The following is a 23,722-nucleotide window of genomic DNA, read 5'->3' as shown; positions in this document are numbered from 1 at the left end:
TTAAAAGGCCATTCCAGCACCTGTGTCAATACTAGACACTTATTGTACGCAGGCATTTCTAGCGTCCAGTGTTGCCATGACGGACAATGTGACGGATAACATCACTCGTCATTACATACTTACCAAAGTACCTCGACCCACATTTGGGGAGGCTCTCCTGGCAGCTGCTACTGCTACTTTCGGCTAAAAATTTCAGAAGTAGCAACAACCAAGAGGGAGCTAGTGTAATGGTTGCCTGGGCAATGTCCCACCCTGACCACCCCACATTGGAGTAAGCCCTTGGAAAATCCAAGCCTACAAGTCTGACATTAGTACATACCTATCGTGAATAAGTTTGAGGTGCTGACTTTGTTGCTCATGCGTTCCAATGAGCAGTTTCTTTAACAAATCACACTGTTGGCTCAAATGAAGATCCTTTAGCTCCTGTTCTTCTGCACAATGGACATTTATCATTTCTGACCACTCCTTGGTCTGCTGAGTAACAATCTCTTTTACCTGTTGAAAGAAAAGAATGTCACAGATCATATAACCACTGGAATGCAAGTACAGATGGAAATGGATTTATAGGAGGATTGTAGTGAACTCAAATCATACAGTAGTCTAGATATTCCGCTTTTTGGAGAAGTTTATTGCTAATGCCAGATTTTAAACAGACTCAAATGGAAGTTTGCTATTTTGCACTCAATTTTTATTGGCCAAGCTTATGGTGCAGATTGATATGGGTGTAGGTAATACACTACTGGTGGGAGTGAAAAATTCCATGTAAGCAAAATTTAGAGGAATGGACACAACTGAAGTATAATGTTACAATAGGATGACAAAAATTCTGAAAATCTGTGGCGAGCCATTTACACTGTTTTCTGAGGGTGCCACCAATCTCCCAGGAAAGCAGGAAACCCGGAAAACCCCTACGGAAATTCAAGGCCAGAAGTGTGGCAAATCGGGTGCACATTTGGAGTCTTTCAATTTTGAAGCTATATGTGGCCTCAGCCCTCCCTCTCTCTGTAACCTCCCACAGCCCTACAACCCTTCGAGATCTCTGTGTTCCTCCAATTCTGGCCACTTGTGCAACCCACAGTTCCTTCGCTCCACCACTGGCGGCCGTGCCTTCAGCCAACTAGGCCCTAAGCTCTGGAATTCCCTTCTTCAACCTCTCGGCCTCTTCCTTTAAGATGTTCCTAAAAACCTACCTCTTTGACCAAGCATAAGGTTACCTGTCCTAATGTCTCCTTCTTTGGCTCGGTGTCAATTTTTGTCTGGTTATGCCTTGGATTTACTGTGTTAAAGGTGCTATATAAATGTACATTTTTGGTGAGTACTAAGAACAGATTTCTTACAAAACTGTGTCCACCAAATTTAAACAGATGAACTCTGTGGCATAGGAGTACAGTGCTGACCATTCCAACATTCCGACAGAATGTTTTTGTGCATTGACCTGGATGTGGAGAGTGGAGATTACTGAACTAACAGACTGGCACTGAGTAGTGTTATAGCAGGCTAGTCTCCACAGCATTTTATATTGAGTTGAGTGAGTCCAGGTTTAAGAACATGTATGTGCAGCAAATTCAGACAGCTCCAAGAGCATTAGTGCAGAGCTGGAGAATTCACAAAAGGAGTGAGCTAGGACTAGAAATAAAACAGAAAATGCTGGAAACACTCAGTAAGTCAGGCAGCATCTGTGAAGAAAGAAACAGAGTTAACGTTTCAGGTCGATGACCTTTCGTCAGAACTGGTGTAGAACTAGGAGTAGAAATCTGGATATAATGAAGAGTCAATATGTCAAAGTTATTTTTTTTTGCTGGTCCTCTCGCACTGTGAAAAAAAATCAAAACTCCATTGTATGTCCATGACAAAATATAGATATTAATGTAAATGTTGGAAATCTTTTAGCTTTTGTCGTCTCTGGAGAAATATAAACTGAACAGAAAGAATTTTCATCAAAAACCTCACAACATTTAACGCGTTATGTAGATAATCCGGCGAGATTGAATCATTGCTTAACAATAATTACACATTCCATCGTGGGAAGGGAGCATCTGTGATCATCTGTCTCTCCCACTCAAACTGAGTGGGTTGACCAATCATAGAATCATATTAACAGCAATCATAGAGAAGACTCGTCAAAGACTGCTTCAGTGCCGAGTTGGAGCAGGATGGATGTGACAATAAAATGGGGAAGAACTTTACTCCCTCTCCCTAAAAAAAAAAGCAGCAAATTAAAAAACTTGCATTTATAAAGTGCCTTATCAAGTTTCTCAGAGACTTCCCACGGTGCTTAGGAAGGATGAATTACATTGTGCTATTATTATTTTGTGGGTAAATAGTATGCAAATTATTTATTTTTATTGCAGACTGAACGTGATACAAATAGCAATAGTTGGTGCATGTGTTTTTGAAAATCATTGCATATCTCCCTTTACCAGCAGTTGGGTAAAAAAAAAACAATATTATACTTCTCACCATGATGGAGATCGACTTAATGTTTTGTGATTTCCCAGTCGTCTTTTGAATCATATTCATCTACTTACGTTAATAACTAAAATTTATTGAAGCCTCTGGATGGTTCAGTGCACATTCTTTCAGATATCCATCAGCAGGACGATCTATGTTAAAGAATTCTACTCTTGAAATGTGATGCCCTAGATCAGTCAATGCATTTAAAACATCCTCTTAACTGCAGTTCTGAACATTAGTGTTCTGATTTCTATGAATCACACTGCATACTAAATTACCAGTCTCAATTGTTCCCTGCAGAGATGCCAAGTGGAGTCGAGAGTCTGGGAATTGTTGTTGGTGATATTAACACGTTAGTATGAAATTCCTTTGTCTGCTAATTTAACACAGGTGTTAACAAGTGAGTTGAAACAGAAAATGCTGGAAATACTCAGCAGGTCAGGCAGCATCTGTGGAGAGAGATAGAGTTAACAGGGGGGGAATTTTAACCCCTAAGGACCGGGCTTGGGTGCGGGGGGGTTAAATAAAAAAAAAAATCTCAAACCTGACCCCAACCCGCCCACTTCCAATTTAAACGGAGGCAGGTTGGGAGACGGGCGACTGACCTGCTCTCGCGAGGTGGGGCAGTTATTTAAATATTTTAATTAGGCGGCGTGCCTCAAACTTTAGCAGAGTTTTAGATTTAACGGCTGCAGGGCTCGGGAAACCTGGCAGCTAAAGGGAGGCGAGAACTGCCGGATCCAGCAGGTCAGTGCTTTTCCAGCTGTGCTCGTGGGCCAGGAGGAGCAAGAGCACCTCCCCCTCAGCCCCTCAAACAAACCTGCTGCGATCGGCCTAAGTCCCCGGGATCTGACCTCCCCCCAACCTCCACGATCCTCCCCCTCCCTCCACAATCTCCCCCCGACCTCGAACTGAAGAGCCATTCCTCAATCTCCCTCCCCGCGTTCTCTCCCTCCCTCCTCTCCGCTCCGTTCCCCAGCTGCGGCCTCGTGCCGCAGGTCTTCCCGCCCGACAGCCAGCCTCTCAGTCTGGCTGACTGCTGGCCGGGAAACGAGGCAAAAAAATTCAAACCAGCTCCTGCTGTTGATATCTAAGAACATTTAGTCCCTGCGTTACCTGCATTTCCGGGTTTCCCGGCTGCTACGACCCCACCCTGCTCCTCCGTAAATATCGGGGCCAGCGTTTCAGGTCGATGACCTTGCATCAGAGCTGAAACGTTAACTCTGTTTCTCTCCCCACAGATGCTGCCTGACCTGCTGAGTGTTTCCAGCATTTTCTGTTCTTATTTCAGATTTCCAGCATCCGCAGTATTTTTCTTTCATTTAAGTGAGTTGTTGCCTATAGTAGCGGACAAAAGAATGGTCATAGAAATGGGTTAAGCTATTATCACCAGCAGTAATTTCTAGGCTTGGGTGCTCTACCGCAGGGAAATTTGGAAGGAGATGCCTTGCAGGCCATAGATGCACATCTTTTGGTGACTAGGTTCAGAGGGACAGTAGCAAAGATTTGATAAGCAGATTGTCTATCGCCTTTGCAACTGAGGCTTAATGTGAAGCACAGAGATACCCATGAAGAGAGGGGGAGAAAATTCTTTAAAATATGAGGATTCACACCCTCAGATAAGAAAAAAATAGCAAAACGAGAAAAACGTTCTTAGATATCAACAGACACACTAAAGGATTCAGAGTTGCACCCCCTGCCTTGTGAATAAATGAGTTTGGGTTAGAGTTAAGAACACTGTTTCATTTGGTGGTAATTTTCTCCTGCACACCCCTGTACTGGCATTTTTCGGTAAGTTTACCTAATTTGAAATCATCTGAAGTAACTTTCTGGTGAATAAAATTTCAGACTGTTACTTTTTTTTTTGCAAGAGTTTTTGCTTATTTTAAATACTGCACAAAATGTTTGCATAGAAACCTACCAGTCCAATTCTAGAGAAATCCTCACGGCAGCTCCGAATAGAAAATATTAGTTATACTTATTCATGCACAAAGTAAAATAATAGTAAAATCTTTCAGTGTACAGACTGCATACAAATACATTCCTGATATAAATCTTTATTAAGCTCGAACTTGTTTCTGACTTAATACTGGCATAGCTATTCTAGTCCTATGCAAGTTCAGTTCTAAATCACATTTCTGTTCATCCCACTGCACTGTATATAACAGAATTTCAGAGTATTGAGTAGTTTAAAATACCTTTAACTTGTGGTCTGAAGACAATGCCTCCATTTTGATCTCTGTTTCTTTCTTCAAATCAATACAATTATTTTCTCTGGAAAATAAGGAAAAAAAATCGAGTTAACATTAATAACTTTTCTAACCTATTTCTCCCAGTTACTGATAGCCAATGTACTGACTCCTCTCAGGAGAGTGTTAATGAGTAAAAAGAAGAACATTTTAAGAAACTCATTCTCTCCCTACTAGCTTATGTACCAGAATACGCACAATAAATGTTAATAAATCAGAGAGGTTCTTGACCGCAACAACTTTGCATCATGAATCTCTGGATCATATCCCAACTGCTTGCCACCAAGGATAAAGATACTTAAAGGATTCTGGGGTCGATTCTACGGTCACAAGATACTGTCAGGTCCGCGCACTATATGGCACAAGTACGCGGACCTATTTACGAGGAGAGATTACACAAATTGGGGTTGTATTCTCTAGAGTTTCGAAGGTTAAGGGGTGATCTGATCAAAGTTTATAAGATATTAAGGGGAACAGATAGGGTGGATAGAGAAAAACTATTTCTGCTGGTTGGGGATTTTAAGAGTAGGGGGCACAGTCTAAAAATTAGAGCCAGACCTTTCAGGAGCGAGATTAGAAAACATTTCTACACACAAAGGGTGGTAGAAATTTGGAACTCTCTTTCGCAAACGACAATTGATACTAGCTCAATGGCTAAATTTAAATCTGAGATCGATAGCTTTTTGGCAACCAAAGGTATTAAGGGATGTGGGCCAAAGGCAGGTATATGGAGTTAGATCACAGATCAGCCATGGTCTTATCAAATAGTGGAGCAGGCACGAGGGGCTGAATGGCCTACTGCTGTTCCTATGTTCGTTGTGGACAAGTACATTTGAATATGCAATGCTAACTACGCAGACCACCTGATGCACAGTGAGTGTACTGAGATCAGTTGTTAAATGGCTGCTGTTTGCTTTCTTAAAGCTGGCGTGCACATTGCCTGGGAAGAAATTCCGTACACCTAAAATGACCATAGCAACAAGGAAGGTGAAGAGCAGTAGCACTGCTCCTTTTGAGGACGTGGTTTTGCTCCATGAAATTCTTAGCTGCTCATTGCAGCCTCTGATAAAACTCAATGTGTTCACTGCCTAAATGGAGGTGGTAGAGTATGTGAATGCTGTCTCCCCCATATGCAGGACATGGCAACAGAAGAGAAAGGAATTTTCTGAGCTCAGAAAGGTTGCAACGGTAAGTGTATTCACACCTTGCCTACATCTGCTTAAGATGAACGCCAGCACCTTGGTGTAGTATCAGAGAAACAACATGCACAGTATTCAGACGTACAGAACGGCACGCAGAAATTATGCAAAATAAAACCACAAAACACAAGCCTGCTGCATGGACTCGCACAAGTTAGATGGTAGGCTGGGCCTTAACGTAACAGTGGCCCAGAAATTCCAGGGGCACTCCCCCAATGGTGGAGCCCTAGCTCCCATCCAGTCCAGCCCCAACATAGAGACTCCATCCCAAATTATGAGGGATGGAAATATTTGCATTGCTGGGCTGGATGAATGGTGCCCACCCTAAACCACCAGCTGGAATGTCAGAGCAGCAAAATACCACTTTGATAGCAGGGGGGCGAGGCCCTGAAGATAATTCTCTTTAGATATACTGCTCCCAATAGAGCAAGTAGGCCTCTTGGGCAAGGTGATAGATCCCCTCCAGGATTGGTTAACTTACCATAATAAAGATGTGAGGCTCCTTAAGGCCCACAGTGGCTTTTGAGGCCTATGAAGGGTGTAAAAGATGGAATTCTTGGGGCATCCCGTAACTCCCCAGACAAGCCCCTCGATATGGGGGGGGGGGCTTGACCATAGCTCCACCAATGCACCTCTCTCACCGGATTTTAAAAGGGCATAAAAAAAATAGGTGGAATCCCAATATAACCAGGTTCTGCCCCAAATTCACGGTTCCCCACCCGGGCAGAAATGGGGCTTTTCTGTCCTCTCCAGTCCCAGAAATTTTCTTTCTGATTCCAACATATGTCTCTCTCATTTCGGCTTCCATAAGATGACCCCATATACTAATGATGTGGAGATGCCGGTGAAGGACTGGAGTTGACAAATGTAAGGAATCTTACAACACCAGGTTATAGTCCAACAGTTTTATTTGAAAATCACAAGCTTTCGGAGGCTTTCTCCTTCGTCAGGTGAAGTGAAGAGCATCCTCCCACCCCTCTTCATCTAACCCTTTCAGCATATCCTTCTATTCCTTTCTGCCTCATGTGTTTAGGTAGCTTCCCCTGAAATGCATTTATGCTATTTGCCTCAATTACTCTTTGTGGTAGTGCAATCTACATTCTTACCACTCTTTGGGTAAAGAAGTTTCTCCTGAATTCCCTATTGGATTTATTAGTGACTATCTTATATTTCTGACTTCCAGTTCTGGTCTCCCACACAAGTGGAAACATTTTCTCTAAATCCACCCTATCAAACCTTTTCATAATCTTAAAGACCTCTAATGGGTCACCTCTCAGCCTTCTCTTTTCTACAAAAAAGAGCCCCGGCCTGTTCAGCCTTTCCTGATAAATATATCCTCTCAGTTCTGGTATCATCCTCGTGAATCTTTTTTCACCTTCTCCAGTGCCTCAATTTCCTTTTTATAATATGGAGACTGAAACTGTTCACAGTACTCCAAGTGTGGAATAACCGAGGTTCTGTACAAGTTCAACATAACTTCTCTGCTTTTCTATCCCTCTACAAAATGAAGTCAGGTGAAGCCCATATACTAAGTGGAAGGAAGCTGTAACAAGAGGGGAATCTGCCAACCTATGCTTAGTGACTCCCTATGAGGAAAGCATCTCCCAAATTCCGGGGCCGGGGCAATGGAGGGAATGGGAGGAAGGGAAAATTGGAGGCAGCCCCAAATCTCAGGGCTAGTACCATTGTTTGCTTCTCATTTTTTTTCCATCCGCTTCCATTAATTTACTTATTGGCTGGCACTCGGGCATAGACTACACCGCAGCAGCTTAACACACAATATCGTGCCGCGCAAGCCTTGTTTGAAGTGGTGACTTGCTAGCAGCATTGTAAAGCGTTTTTTTTTCTTTTGATCGTATCTCATGAGGAAGAGCCGGCTTAAGTAAATCTCCAATCTGCTCCCTCGCACCTCAGAACAGCCTGCATTACTCACTCCCAATAGCGGCAAACACCGGCAGAGATGCATCCACTTGAACGGATTCATTTCACCAGCTGCAGGAGGGGACGCTAAAGGGATAATAAAGCATAAAGAAGATCAAGTGCAGGTGGCATTGGACCAGCTCCAGTATTGGTTCAGATGCTAAGCAAAAATCAAGTATTCAGACCATGCAGAGCCAGCCGACAAATGGAGCTTGATATTTGAGCATCAGCATTTCATGGAGTTTGCACAGTTACTTGGAGCCTACAGCACAGAAACAGGCCATTCGACCCAACTGGTCTATGCTGGTGTTTATGCTCCACATGAGCATCCTCTCACCCCTCTTCATCTAACCCTATCAGCATATCCTTCTATTCCTTTCTGCCTCATGTGTTTAGGTAGCTTCCCCTTAAATGCATCTATGCTATTTGCCTCAATTACTCTTTGTGGTAGTGCATTCTACATTCTTACGACTCTTTGGGTAAAGAAGTTTCTCCTGAATTCCCTATTGGATTTATTAGTGACTAGCTTATATTTCTGACTTCTAGTTCTGGTCTCCCACACAAGTGGAAACATTTTCTCTAAATCCACCCTATCAAACCTTTTCATAATCTTAAAGAGCTCTAATGGGTCACCTCTCAGCCTTCTCTTTTCTAGAAAAAAGAGCCCCGGCCTGTTCAGCCTTTCCTGATAAATATATCCTCTCAGTTCTGGTATCATCCTTGTGAATCTTTTTTTCACCTTCTCCAGTGCCTCAATTTCCTTTTTATAATATGGAGACTGAAACTGTTCACAGTACTCCAAGTGTGGAATAACCAAGGTTCTGTACAAGTTCAACATAACTTCTCTGCTTTTCCATCCCTCTACAAATGAACCCCAGTGCTTTGTTTGCTTTTTTATGTCCTTATTAACCGGCATCGCTACTTAGTGATTTGTGTATCTGTACCCCTAGATCCCATTGCTCCTCTATCCCATATAAAATCTTATTATCCAAGCAATGTGTGGCCTCTGTAATCTTCCTATCAAAATGCACCATCATAGAATCAGCCCCTATGATTACAGAATACATTACAGAATCAGCACCTATGATCTTACCAAGATCGAAGGCTTTCTCTAAAACTATTTAATAAAATAAGGACAAACTTCAAAGACGGCAGACACTTATTCCCATTAGCTATGCGGATGTGTTGATATCAAAATGAATCTTATTTCCAACTGTAAGAATTTGATATGTGTGTGTGTGTGTCTGTGAGAGAGAGAGAGAGAGAGAGAGGGATATGGGTCAGCAATCACTAGGATCAAATTACAAAAGACAAAAACAGGGACTGGAACTCCCAAGTCTATATTTCTATTATTCAGCATTTTAAATCATCCAACTATTAAAGAGCAGGAACCAGAAACCCAACTGGTATGGAACAGAGGAGAAAGTGGTACACCCATTATAGCTCAGATGTCACAGATGGATAAAAAATTACTACCTATTTTCTAGAGCTGTCAGGCGATTAAAAAAATGAATCCCAATTAATCTTGCAATTAAAATTTTTAATCACAATCAATCTTGGTTTTAATCGCATATTTAATAGATACAATTACTACATCCGCTTCTTTCAAGTTTGTTTTATTAACATTTTAAAAATAATCCAGCGTAAAAACCCTGTTTTCCTACTTCTGGATTCATACCAACTTTCTGTACTTATAACTTATATACACTAGGTGCTCCATTCATGCTTACGAGTCAAAAACATCTTTTTCAGGACATCCCAAAGTGCTTCACAGCCAATGAAGTTCTTAAGAAATGTCGTCACTGTTGGAATGTAGGCCAACATGGCAGTCAATTTGCTCACAGCAGGGTTCCCACAAATAGCAATGAAATAAATGACCAGACAATCTGCTTTGATGGTGTGGGTTGAGGGATAAACGTTGGCCAGGACACTTGGAGCTGGAAATTAGACTGGGCCCGTTTTCAAGCCTAGACTCGGCGGTTCGCGAGCAGCGCGATCCCGAACAGAGGGGCCCGAAATTGGGCCTCAGGCCTCAGCTAAATATTCCAGCCGAGCTGCTGGCACCTGTCACGCCTCCACAGCAGGTCGCCCTTCTCCGGCATTGAATTTTGGGCCGCATGCCTTGTTGCCAATCGCTGGTACTGTGAAGGGGTGTGGGGAGGAGCACTCCTGCTCCTCCTGGCTCCACAGAAAGGTTTTAAAAAAAAATTGTAAAAATAAACCCCACCTGTAGTTGGTATCTGCAGGGGCCATTGAAGAATATTGAGTGAGGCAAGCCAGATATCTGCTCCGCTCATCGGAGACTAATTTTGTAAAGGGGTCCTTAGGCCCCTAATTAACAGGGATGCCTCGAAAGTCTGCCCCACGAATTTAGCAGTGGACCAACACCTGTGCAGATTGGGCGCAGGCTGTCCCACTGCTAAATTGGTATCCTTCGTGCCTGTTTTACGCCTAAAAAAACGGGCACAATGCATACCAATTTCTGTCCTTTGCTCTTCTTAAAATAGTTGGCGTAGGATTCTTGACGTCATTTGTCTCATCCGAAAGATGACGCGCCTCCGATAATCCGCAGTTCCACAGTACTGGTTACGTGCTCAAGTCTCTGAAGTGGGACTTGAGCCCATGATCTTATGAGTCAGAGAAAAGAGAGCTGCCACTGAGACAAGGCTGACACAAGTAATTTAAAAAATATTCTTTGATTCCTTTATATCGCTGCCAGAAATTGTCACACCTTTTTGTTCAAAGCACAATAGTAAGACTTTTATAAAGTAATCCCCATCTTTAAAAAAGTAGATAAGATGGACCCGGGTAACATTAGTTTGACATCAGTAATAGGAAAGATACTTGAGGGTATCGTTAAGGATGCAATATGTGATTACTTGGATAGAGAGGGACATATTAGGGACACCCGACAAGAGAGAGTCTAACCACCTCCCCTTGACATTCAATGGCATTACCATCGCCGAATCCCCCACCATCAACATCCTGGGGGTCACCATTGACCAGAAACTTAACTGGACCAGCCATATAAATACTGTGGCTACAAGAGCAGGTCAGAGGCTGGGTATTCTGCGGCGAGTGACTCACCTCCAGACTCCACAAAGCCTTTCCACCATCTGCAAGGCACAAGTCAGGAGTGTGATGGAATACTCACCACTTGCCTGGATGAGTTTAGCTCCAACAACACTCAAGAAGCTCGACACCATCCAGTACAAAGCAGCCCGCTTGATTGGCACCCCATCCGCCACCCCAAACATTCACTCCCTTCACCACCGGCACACAGTGGCTGCAGTGTGTACCATCCACATGATGCACTGCAGCAACTCTCCAAGGCTTCTTTGACAGCACCTCCCAAACCCACGACCTCTACCACCTAGAAGGACAAGGGCAGCAGGCACATGGGAACAACACCACCTGCACGTTCCCCTCCAAGTCACACACCATCCCGACTTGGAAATATATCGCCATTCCTTCATCGTCGCTGGGTCAAAATCCTGGAACTCCCTTCCTAACAGCACTGTGGGAGAACCTTCACCACACGGACTGCAGTGGTTCAAGGCGGCAGCTCACCACCACCTTCTCAAAGGCAATTAGGGATGGGCAATAAATGCCGGCCTCACCAGCGACGCCCACATCCCATGAACGAATAAAAAAAACACCCAACACGGCTTCAAAACACAGAAGGTCATGTCAACAAATTTGATTATACTTTTTGAAGAAGTCACCAAGATGGTTGATGAGGAAAGCCCAGTAGACATTGTTTACTTAGACTTCCAAAAAGCTTTCGAGAAGGTACTGCACGTGAGTTTTCTCTACAAGATCGAAGCCTTTGGTATAAGTGGCAATATATTGTGCTGGATTGTGAACTGGCTGGAAGGCCGTAGGTAGAAAGTGGTTATAGATGGATTTGGATCTGTTTGGAGATTGGTCACCGGTGGTGTCTCGCAGGGATTGGTATTGGGACCGTTGCTCTTTGCTATTTTCATTAATGATCTAAATGTAGGTGTCGGGGGTACGATCTGCAAATTTGCAGACGATACCAAGATCTGTGCGAGTGTCCAGACTGTAGACGATGCTCGACTGCTTCAGGGGGATCTTGACGTGTTGAGAGACTGGGCTCGTGACAGGCAAATGATGTTTAATTTGGAGAAGTGTAGTGTTATGCATGTGGACAGGACAAATGCTCAATATACAGACACCCTTCAGGGAAATGCATTAAAGGTGGAAAAAGAAAGAGATCTGCGCGTTCTAGTGCACAGGTCTCTAAAGGTTCATGAGCAATGCGGTGATGCGATAGCTACAGCAAATAGGGTGTTGGGGTGCATTTATAGGACAATTGACTATAAGACAAAGCATACCATTTTGTCCTTGTACAAGACCTTGGTCAGACCTCATTTGAAATACTGTCTCCAGTTTTGGTCTCCTCACATGGTGGATGATGTTGAGGGTGGAAAGGGTGCAGAGCAGGACCACTAGACTAATTCCCAGCTTAAAGCATCTTAGTTTTCAAGTCAGGTTAAAAGAGCTGGGACTCTACACTTTAGAGAAGCGTAGACTTCGGGGTGATCTGATCGAGGTTTATAAGATGATGAAAGGAATAGATTATGTTCAAGTTGACAGTTTGCTCCAAGGTTTGGGAGGATCAGGGGTCAGAATTTTAAGTTGTATGAGGCCAGATCGAGGTTAAACGTCAGGAGGTGGCTCATTTCCCAGAGAATAGTGGACCTCTGGAACAGGCTGCCTGCTCGTGCGGTGGTCGCCGATTCGCTGAATTCCTTCAAGCGAGAGCCGGACCTGTTTCTGGCTGGGGCGGAGATCACCGCTTACAAAAGGGTGGGTGATGGAAGGCATAGAATTATCAGGGCCAGAGTGATCGCCTGGACCAGTTTCGATCGCCAAAGGGGTCGGAGAGGAATTTCCCAGATTTTTTTCCCCCAAATTGGCCTGGGTTTTTAATCTGGTTTCTCGCCTCTCCCAGATCACATGGTTTTGGGTGGGGTGGGGGTTGTATATATTACGTGGGACAGGCTGGATGGACCAGAGTGTCTTTTCCTGCATGTCATTGTTCATATGTCTAGATCATTGACATTTTATTGAGATCGTATTCAGCACCCCACTTCATCCCCGTTCCTGCCCCCACCCCATGTACACGTGTATATCGACCACTCAGCCGTCGTCAGATGAGGCTTTTTGAAAACTATCCAAACTGCAAACAGTGTGAACACAATTTGTTTTTCCAATAGTGCAACATTATGTGTGAGTGGTTATTGAAAGGGAGGTAGAACAGCTTGACACTATGGGCATGATGAAAAACAGGTGGGTTGGGGGCAGGGGGGCATTCAAAATTGCAACCATTTCAGACCCGCCCATTTCCTGTTTTCACCAGGGTGGGACGAGGGACGGGCGACCAACCCGCTCCCAGGAGACGGGTCGGGCCTTAAAACTTTTCAAGGAGGCTTCGGGCCTCCATTTTCCCCCACAGATTCCGATTTCAACCCCGGGGGACCGGGATCCCAATTGGAACGTGCGTACTGGTGGAACTTTAAAGCGGAGTTATTCAGTTTGGAAAGGTGATTTATCAGAATTTCAAAAATTAAAAATCAACAAAACAAGCCACCGAGAGCCCGATGAAAGATCAGTAAGACAAAAGCAAAATACTGCGGATGCTGGAAGTCTGAAATAAAAACAGAAAATGCTGGAAAAGCTCAGCAAGTCAGGCAGCATCTGCGGAGAAAGAAACGAAAGTTAACGTTTCAGGTCGAAGACCTTTCATCAGAACTGGAAGATGTTAAAGAGTTAAAGTTTTGAAGCAAGTCCAGAGCCAGGGAAAGGGGAGGAGGGAGAGGGAGGGGAGGAAAGAACAAAAGGGGAAGGTCTGTGATCGGATGGGGGGCAGCAGTGATTAAATGACAAAAGGGATGATGGTGCAAGGCAAGGAGGGTGGTAATGGGACAGGTTAAGAAACAAAAGATCGAACTAGAGGGGCTGTAAATGGCAACAGCAGAACCATTACCAGCACCTGCAGTCCAACAAAAAAAATGTTTAAAAAAGGGGAGCAGTGGTTATGATCTGAAGTTATTGAAATCAATGTCGAGTCCGGAAGGTTGTAAAGTGCCTAAACCAAAGATGAGGTGTTGTTCCTCGAGCTTACGTTGAGCATCATTGGAACAGTATAAGAGGCCGAGGACAGAGAGGGCAGAGTGGGAGTGGGACGGAGAATTAAAATGGCAAGCGACCAGAAGCTTGCAGGCTGAGCGTAGGTGTTCAGCAAATCGATCACCCAATCTGCATTGTGAGCAGCGAACATCGTCTATTAAAGCGCTGTTTCACCTGGAAGGAGTGTTTGGGGCCCTGGACGGTGGGAAGGGAGGAGGCGAAGGGGCAGGTGTTGCATCTCCTGCGCTCGTGCCGTGGGGAGGAGAGTGGGTGTTGGGGGTGGTGATGGAAGAGTGGACCAGGGTGTCGTGGAGGGAGCGGTCCCTTCGGAATGCTGAAAGGGGAGGGGAAGATGTGTTTGGTGGTAGGATCGCGCTAGAGGTGATCAATAAGTGATGTTTTATAAAGTTTCATATTTTCTGGCTGACAGATTACATAAAATAGCTTTACACAATAAAAGTAACAGATGGTTTTAAAAGAAGGCAAATTCAAAATAACCCAATAACGTGACTCGGCTTCCTCTATATCTATATCTATATATATATATATATATATACACACACACACACCACAGTAATTTTTAAAACTTAGTTATGAAGAGCAGCTCACAGAACGAACCATGTGAATCTGTGAGATAGGTTCTCATCAAAAGCAGCGATATTCATTAATTAGTCTTAACAGGCTGGATGAATATCTAAGAAACAATGGCATTGAGAGATAAAGGCATACGTTCATGGTAGTGTAGACGTTTATTGGAAGGAATGGTCTTGATGGGTAGAATAAGCTTTTCTCATTCCATACTTTACCAAGTTCTGAATATTGCCATGATAGCTGTTTCCCTTTAGAAAGAGGCTTTGCCTGGACACGTGGGCCTAACTTTCTTGCTGGACTTACACCAGATCCCTGATGTAACTCCAGCAGAAAATTCTTCGAGAGCCGCTCCACCAGCTCCCCATTCACACCTGCCACTTTCCAGCAGTTTCCTCGAGGCGTTCCTCAGCCGAACTCCACCCCTTCCTCAAGGAATATACCCGGGCAGAGGTCGAGGAGTCCGCCATAAAATGTGAATGGGTCTGATCCCAGAAAATCACCTGGGTTCAGGGACACGTCCTTGTGGATAGCAGAACTTTTGCCCTGCCAAACATTCACCGGGAGGGTGGAGAATCCAAATTTTGACCTGCAGACATGGACAACATATGGAATGTGGTAATTTGGATGAAGAAAGAGCCTGGTTGCATTTGCAAAAACACTGTTAACTGGAGGAAGAGACCCTAGATTGTTATTCAAGTTCTTTCTGCATTCCACATAACAGGACCAGATGCCTATCGATAATCAATGGTTTAACCAGAAGTATGAGGACTGTTTCAGAAACAATGCCCACCTACAGTCCTTTGGTAGGGATATATTAAATACAGATGTGGCGTGTACATTAAAATTGGTAAATTATATGTTACCAGGGTCTCTGGTTCAAGAGATCCCTGTCGTGGCGGTTGAGATGTTACTCCCCCCATCCTATCATGAGTCCACATTGGCATTCTCTTAGTCTCAACATTGAAACCTGTTCTTGTACATCAGCTAACACCAGTGGTAAGAGTTTCATTCTGCAAGCTCGGGTACGGCCAAAGACGTGGAAATAATCCCCTTTTAAATCACAGAATGCAGTAAAACATTTGGTGGGTTTGTCCATATTGATATTGCTGGTGTTTTTCTAAAATTTCACTGACATGCTGCTTATGGGCAATGCAGGTCAGATGACATTTGCAGAAAGGTTACACATTAGTGATTACAGAATAGAGGGCATAATATGGGGCTGGATAGGTAATTGCGTAAAAACACAGTGCTATGATCTGGCAGTAGGGCCTCCCTGCCCTTTTATCCTTCCTCACCAGTCGCTCTACCGTCTGAAAGATTATTCAAGCCTACATCTCAGCCAACGGATTCAATTCATAGATTGCTTGTGCTTTGTTCTTATAGTTAATCACTTCACTTTTGATCCCCATAAAATATTTCAAGGGCTTCTCCTCTTGGTTACACCAGTACAAGGTATTTATCATCCCGTATGTTGCTGTTACTGAGAAGTAACATAGTAATCAGGTACCTACCCCTTTTTCTTGATTGCCTTTTCTAAAATCTTCTCTTGATTTAATTTGTCCTTGTCGTGTTGTGCCACCATTTTGTCCATATGCATACAATGTGATTTCTGCATGGCAATGTGTTCCTGGAACAAGAATTAGTCATCAGCTGGTAGAATATTAGATCGAGGCTGTAATTTTGAACACATAGATTGCATATGAAACAAATACAAAACTACTGCATGCAATAAGCATTCTTCAAAATGCTGCTCATCATTAAACATCTATGTTAACAGTTGCACATAAAGGGGCAGAAATTTGACCTTGCTGTGCCTGTTTTCAGTGTAAAACAGGTGCAACAAAGTACATCTGAAAGGCGTTCGACCCAATGTTGGGTCAGGCCATTTTTCAGATGATCCTGGCAACTGCTTAAAACAGACTTAGGCCCCTTACTTTAGGGTCGCCAACTCTGGTTGGGTGTATTCCTGGACGTTTCATCACATGACCTCCCACCTCAAACCGCCCCGCCCCCACATTCTAGCCAATGGTTCATCCTCCGGGCACACTGCCTTCCCACGGCCAATTGGAAAGGGAACAGACTCTTTGTTACTCAACTGGATTAATCTTGACTGTTAGTGAAACAGCCTTCACCCCACCCATCTCCAATATTTTTATAACTAAAAAATGAAAGTGTTCGAAGAAAATGAAAAAAAATCCCACAATTTTGTTTAATGCCCCTATGATTTTTCTCCCGGGTGTTGCTCGCAGCAGTGTCCAGGAGATTAATCTTCAATTCCTGAAGACTCCAGGACAATCCTGGATGGTTGGCAACCCTACCTTACGTAGGCATTCGGCCCCTCGTTTACCTGTTTTCGGACCCCTTGCCGAAATTCGACAGCGACGAGCAGAGCAAGCACCGGGCGCCTGCTACGTACAGGAATATTTGGCGGTGAGTAAGTTTTGAAAAATAATTTTTAAAAAATTATTGCCGTGGAGCCAGGAGGAGCATGAGTACTCCCGATCGATGTAGTATTCTCCCCCATTGCTACTCCATCTCCCTCCTGGGAACAGCCTTCGGGCTGTCATTGGCAAGGCAAGTGGCCAGATGTTAATTTTTTGAAAATGAGGGAGCTACATGTGGAGGCCCAACAGCTCACTCAAATAATACTGATGCCCAGCCTCGGGCCTCCCGTGCACAGTGCCTACTTCAGGCCTCAAAACGGGCCCTAAAATAATTTTCACCCCAAAATATATTAAACATTTGGAAAATTAATGTTCAACTATTTACATTATGAATTCCTATCACGATATATAAAACTGATACTAAATCCTTTAAATTAAAATGATTTGGTTAGAAAATCAGCTGATGACTACCTCAAATGAACTACAGCCAAATAAGATTTGGAGTTAATTGATTTCAACATCAATTTTCATGATTTAATTTTAATTCTAAAATGCTCTGTGTGAGAAATGCTAAACTGAGATAAATGGTTTCAATAAAAATATATAGCAATATTAGAAGTAATATTCAGTTTGTGGTTCTAGTAATATAAACTTGGACAACACTGAAGTGTGGATATATTTAAATTCTAGATTTCTTATATAACCAGCTTCCATTTTGCATTAAAAATGTTGACTTGTTTAAAAAAAAAATCCACTATAAATTGAAACCATATATGTTCAAATATGGCCACTTTAATATAAATAATTACTGACATGAGACCAATTGAATAACTGCTCAGAAACAAGAACACAGCTGTAAAACAGTACAACACAGTCTTCACTGCATATGGCGGGCGCATTCGTGCTAACTCCATTTGCCCACTTTACACGGTGGATGGTAAAATCAGCTGAATATGTCCTAAGCCTCCACTTTCCAACTGCCTCCCATCAGTTGTCAACAGTGTGAACAGCTGATGGAGACTTCAGGCAGCTTCAATCAGCTGTTCACAACTACGGAAGGTAGTCGGAAAGTGGAGACTTCGGGCAGCTTCAATTAGCTGTTCGCACGGCGTGTGTTGAGAGAAATGCTGGAAACACTCTGTCAGTTCTTGCTGTGATGATTGACAGCTGCAGGCTTCTTGCAGTTACTCAAATGAAGCAAGTTCCTTGGCAGTTCCGTCTCTGTTTTGTATAATTTTCAGCTGCATATCACCAACGAAAGCCAAGAACACAGCAGCAAAACCAAACATGAAGATGGATTCATATATGGGCAGCTTCAATCAGGTAAGTACTGAACTGTCCGAAATAGCCGGTGCACTTAATGCTTCGCAATTGACACCTATGGTGACGACAAATGGTCAGCGATATTTGCTCGATATAGGCGGCTGTCCTGGATAAGCACAGAGGATATAAGATGTGGGGACTGTACTACTTTTCCAAGAGTACTGGAGTTTAGCACACGGAATCTGGAAATAATCAGATCTTTTATTTAATGGGCACTGACAATTCCGTATAACCTTGTAAACTGGCTATCTCAAGGGGAATAAAAGGCCAGACTTACAGGGACAATAAAATGGTAAACACTAAACTAAACTCTACAAAGAAAGCCCTTCCCGGATTACCTTCCTTGAAGTAACGACCATATAACCTCAACTAGAAATATGGATTTGAGACAAAATCCAAGGGGGAAGTCTAGTAGTGTTGGACGGAGAACTGTTCAAATAAATAAATAACCTCTGCTCCCACAAAACAACCACAACAATTTGCAATCAATCACAGATTCCAACTAAGCACAGCATAAACATCATAACTAATATAAATGAGGCACATGAAACTATATAGATAATGGAAACCATTTGTTTAATTCACGTTACTTAACTAACTTGCTTTTACCCTTTCCTTTTCATTTGTAAATTTTATTCTTGAAAACCTAAGACTGGCAATTTAATAAATATGACAGGAAATCCTAATTTGTTATTGAATAAAGTTACTGCTTTTCAAGCATGTGCAATGAATTTTTTCGCATTTCACACGTAAATCCGACAACTGGGGTATCCAATACTGCAAACTTTTCAATTTAAACACAGATGACAAAGCTGAACTTCTTAATAAACATAACGGCCCAGAATCTGCTGTCAAAATAACGGTGAGGCCAATGGCACTCACGAAAACAGCATCTCACTGCCTGCCTCACCATTGAAATGCATTGAACGGTGTGAAATTCCTGTATTTGCACGGTAGATACGAACTAAACTCGTCACAGAAAGTTAGGGCTTGTCCATTTCAGCCTTTTTAATGGTGTGATAAGTATTAATTACTGCCAAACAACTTCTCCAGCACTGAAAATTAACTATTACAAGGGCGGAGTCTCATTCCTTCAGGTTTTAATTATTGGAGTTTTTTTAAATATTAAATTTAAAAAAAAACTTTTTCTTTGTTTCTTTTCTCTCTCTTAATCCAATCGTTCTTTCCCTCTCTTTATTTGTCTTTCTGTGCCTGATTTGACATTGAATTCACCCACTCTAATTTACACATCCTTGTTCAGTCGGTACGCTTTTCAATTAACAATCCTTCAATCTGATTGGTTAAGGAGATACACAGCTGCTTGCCCTGTTCACTCTGATCCCAGATGCCCTGTTGAGGGCACCGTGTCGTTTCCATCTCCCACTTACAGCAACTTGCAGTGCAAAATATCATGGTGATTAAACGGGCATGGGCAAGTCTAACTAATGGCGGGCACCGGCTACAGCAAATTCTGGGCCAATGAAATACAAAAAAATCCCATGTACAAATTACGAGCTTGTATATGCTGCTCTTTTATTTTATAAAATAAGTCACTTTATAAAAAAGATATTAAATTGTGCACATATTAAATAGCTTGCACACCAGCTAACTTTACAGTATTTGTTTCAGAAAATAATACAAATATTTTCTGGTTTAGTCAGTGCATGGGTGAGAGTTTCAGTGGCTGTGAGAATGAGATAGAAATAGAGGCGAGTGATATTATGGAGATGGAAATAGGTGATCTTGGTGATGTGACTAGAAGTGTATTTGAAGCTCAGCTCAGGGTCAAACAGGACACCTAAGTTGCACACCCCGCAGGATTGAGTGTGAGCGAGCAACTGAAAAGGGGGATGGAGGCATTTTATAGACGGTATGAAGTTTCTGGTGGAAGCCCAGCAGGATGGATTTGGTGGTCTGGTTAATTTTGAGTTGCAGAAAAATCGGGCTCATCCACAACTTGATGTTGGGTATACAGGTCAGACAGCATAGCGACTAAAGTGCAATTGAAAATGGCATAGAGGTAAAGAAGCTGTGTCAAATTGGTGTTCCAGGCATACATAAAGAAACTGACCTTGTGCTTAGGGATAGTATCAATGAGGGACAACACATAAATAAAGAATAGGAGAGGATCAAGGATGGAATCTTGGGGCAAGTCACAGGGGAGAAGTCATTACAGTAGGCCATGTTATACAGGTAGGAAGAGAAGTATTGAAAGGTCATGTTACGAAGGAGAGATTGTGGAAGATGATGAAGTAGCAAACTGTATCAAAGGCCACTAAAAGGGTGGCCAGGATGAGTAGGGATAACATGCCCCGAGCGATGTCCCAGGGGATATTGGTTGGCCAATTTGGTGTCAGTGCTGTAGTCGGGACAGAAAACAGACTGAAGGTATTTGAAGTGGTGGGAAAGGGAGGTGCGGAGTTAGGTACTGATAATCATTCAAGGACCTTGGAGAGGAAAGGAAGATTATAAATATGGCAGCAGCTGGACAGGATGGAAGCGTTGGAGTGGATTTTTTTTTAAGGGGCAGGAGGGTAGTTGGGGCAGGGAGAGGGGTTGTGGTGACAGCAGTCCTGAAGGGAAGGAAAGGGAGCAAGCACTTGATGATGTCATTCAACATATTGTTTAAACACTGTACCAACTTTGCTATACTGAAAGTTAAGATCATTTCTGGGTTTCAGACTCTCATTTCTATAAAATGTAACATATTATAAATAATCGCAATAAAATTAGTTAAACAGCAAAATAAAGGACTTTGCTTTCACACAGGTACGATCATTCTTTAGCTCAGCAGGTCTCATTTTACCTTTCGTTATTAACATAATTTGAGATTATGATTCACTGCCAACAGCTGATACAGTTTTATAATGAAAAGCAAAATACTGCGGATGCTGGAAATCTGAAATAAAAACAGAAAATGCTGGAGAAGCTCAGCAAGTCAGGCAGCATCTGTGGAGAAAGAAAGAAAGTTAACGTTTCAGGTCAAACTGGAAGATGTCAAAGTGTTAAAGTTTTTAAGCAAGTACAGAGCCAGGGGAAGGGTGGTGGGGAGGGAGGAAAGAACTAAAGGGAAGGTCTGTGATAGGGTGGAGGGCAAGAGTGATTAAATGACAAAAGTGATGATGGTTCAAGGCAAGGAGGGTGGTAATGGAACAAGTAAAGAAACAAAAGATGGGTCTAGAGGAGCTGTAAATGGCAAGAGCAGAACCATAACCAGCAGCTGTAGTCCAACAAAAAAAGGAAAAAAAATAATAATGAAGCTCAACGGAAGCATGAGGAACAGCATCTCATCTTTCGTTTAGGCGCTTCACAACCTTCCAGACTCATCTTGATTTCAATAACTTCAGACCATAAGCACTGCTCCCATTTTTAAACTTTATTTACTTACTTTTTAAAATTTTTTTTTGGACTGAAGCTGCTGGTTATGGTTCTGCTGTTACCATTTTCAGCTCCTTTAGACCCATCTTTTGTTTCTTTACTTGTCCCATCACCACCCTCCTTGCCTTGCACCATCGTTCCTTTTGTCATCTAATCACTCTTGCCCTCCATCCTATCACAGACCTTCCCTTTTGTTCTTTCCTTCCCTCCCACCCTCCCTCCCCTCCGCCCCTTTCCCTGGCTCTGTACTTGCTTAAAAACTTTAACTCTTTAACATCTTCAGTTCTGACGAAAGGTCTTCGACCTGAAACGTTAACTCTGTTTCTCTCTCCACAGATGCTGCCTGACTTGCTGAGCTTTTCCAGCATTTTCTGTTTTTATTTCAGTTTTATAATGAACCCAGATTCCTAAAACCACCGCCGCCTTAAAAAAAAATGCACTTCAAAATAAAAATGAATGAGTCTATGAGCTCTGTACTTCAGATCAAAAGATGAGTATTTACTTCAGAACCTTCAGAACGACGTCACCGTCAGCAGGGAGCATATGCATTTCCTTCAGTAGGATTTTAACTCAGTTAAAAGAATGATGCACTGATGATGACAGCAGGTGAATAGCCTGATATGTGTAAATACTGAATCTACCTGCACGCTGTCGCCAAATAGACCACGTGCAGAAGTATGTATAATAGAATATGGTAGGATAATAACAAATTATAATGCAGCCCGTGCAGTAAGTTGGTGCATCATACAGTTAGTGTACAGCAGCCTGTGCATCTTCTGTCAGAGGTCACAGCAGAACAGTTCAATGAGGAGTGTAGAAGAGCATGCCAGGAGCAGCACCAGGCGTACCTAAAAATGAGGTGCCAACCTGATGAAGCTACAACTCAGGACTACATGCATGCAAAACAGCGGAAGCAACAGGCTATAGACAGAGCTAAGCGATTCCACAACCAACGGATCAGATCAAAGCTCTGCAGTCCTGCCACATCCAGTTGTGAATGGTGGTGGACAATTAAACAACTAACGGGAGGAGGAGGCTCTGCAAACATCCCCATTCTCAATGATGGCGGAGTCCAGCACGTGAGTGCAAAAGACAAGGCTGAAGCGTTTGCAACCATCTTCAGCCAGAAGTGCCGAGTGGATAATCCATCTCAGCCTCCTCCCGATATCCCCACCATCACGGAAGCCAGTCTTCAGCCAATTCGATTCACTCCACGTGATATCAAGAAACGGCTGAGTGCACTGGATACAGCAAAGGCTATGGGCCCTGACAACATCCCAGCTGTAGTGCTGAAGACTTGTGCTCCAGAACTAGCTGCGCCTCTAGCCAAGCTGTTCCAGTACAGCTACAACACTGACATCCACCCGACAATGTGGAAAATTGCCCAGGTATGTCCTGTCCACAAAAAGCAGGACAAATCCAATCCGGCCAATTACCGCCCCATCAGTCCACTCTCAATCATCAGCAAAGTGATGGAAGGTGTCGTCGACAGTGCAATCAAGTGGCACTTACTCACCAATAACCTGCTCACCGATGCTCAGTTTGGGTTCCGCCAGGACCACTCGGCTCCAGACCTCATTACAGCCTTGGTCCAAACATGGACAAAAGAGCTGAATTCCAGAGGTGAGGTGAGAGTGACTGCCCTTGACATCAAGGCAGCATTTGACCGAGTGTGGCACCAAGGAGCCCTAGTAAAATTGAAGTCAATGGGAATCAGGGGGAAAACTCTCCAGTGGCTGGAGTCATACCTAGCACAAAGGAAGATGGTAGTGGTTGTTGGAGGCCAATCATCTCAGCCCCAGTGCATTGCTGCAGGAGTTCCTCAGGGCAGTGTCCTAGGCCCAACCATCTTCAGCTGCTTCATCAATGACCTTCCCTCCATCATAAGGTCAGAAATGGGGATGTTCGCTGATGACTGCACAGTGTTCAGTTCCATTCGCAACCCCTCAGATAATGAAGCAGTCCGAGCCTGCATGCAGCAAGACCTGGACAACATCCAGGCTTGGGCTGATAAGTGGCAAGTAACATTCGCGCCAGATAAGTGCCAGGCAATGACCATCTCCAACAA

General features: G+C 43.3%; 1 protein-coding gene across 7 annotated transcripts in view; it reads right to left on the bottom strand.

Moving 5' to 3' along the window:
* plcb4a (phospholipase C, beta 4a) overlaps positions 1-23,722 on the bottom strand; it is a 399,841-nt gene that overhangs the window by 38,697 nt on the left and 337,422 nt on the right. For all 7 annotated transcript variants that reach the window (XM_067989437.1, XM_067989441.1, XM_067989442.1 and 4 more), the window contains 3 exons: positions 16,081-16,196; positions 4,653-4,728; positions 320-495 (listed from right to left, as the gene is read on the bottom strand). In XM_067989437.1, the coding sequence (XP_067845538.1) occupies positions 320-495; positions 4,653-4,728; positions 16,081-16,196 (368 nt within the window). The remainder of the gene's footprint in view (positions 1-319; positions 496-4,652; positions 4,729-16,080; positions 16,197-23,722) is intronic.

The sequence above is a fragment of the Heptranchias perlo genome, chromosome 8, assembly GCF_035084215.1.
Source record: "Heptranchias perlo isolate sHepPer1 chromosome 8, sHepPer1.hap1, whole genome shotgun sequence".
NCBI lineage: Eukaryota > Metazoa > Chordata > Chondrichthyes > Hexanchiformes > Hexanchidae > Heptranchias > Heptranchias perlo.
The sequence above is the reverse complement of the archived record's forward strand: the minus strand, read 5'-3'. Positions and strand labels throughout refer to the sequence as shown.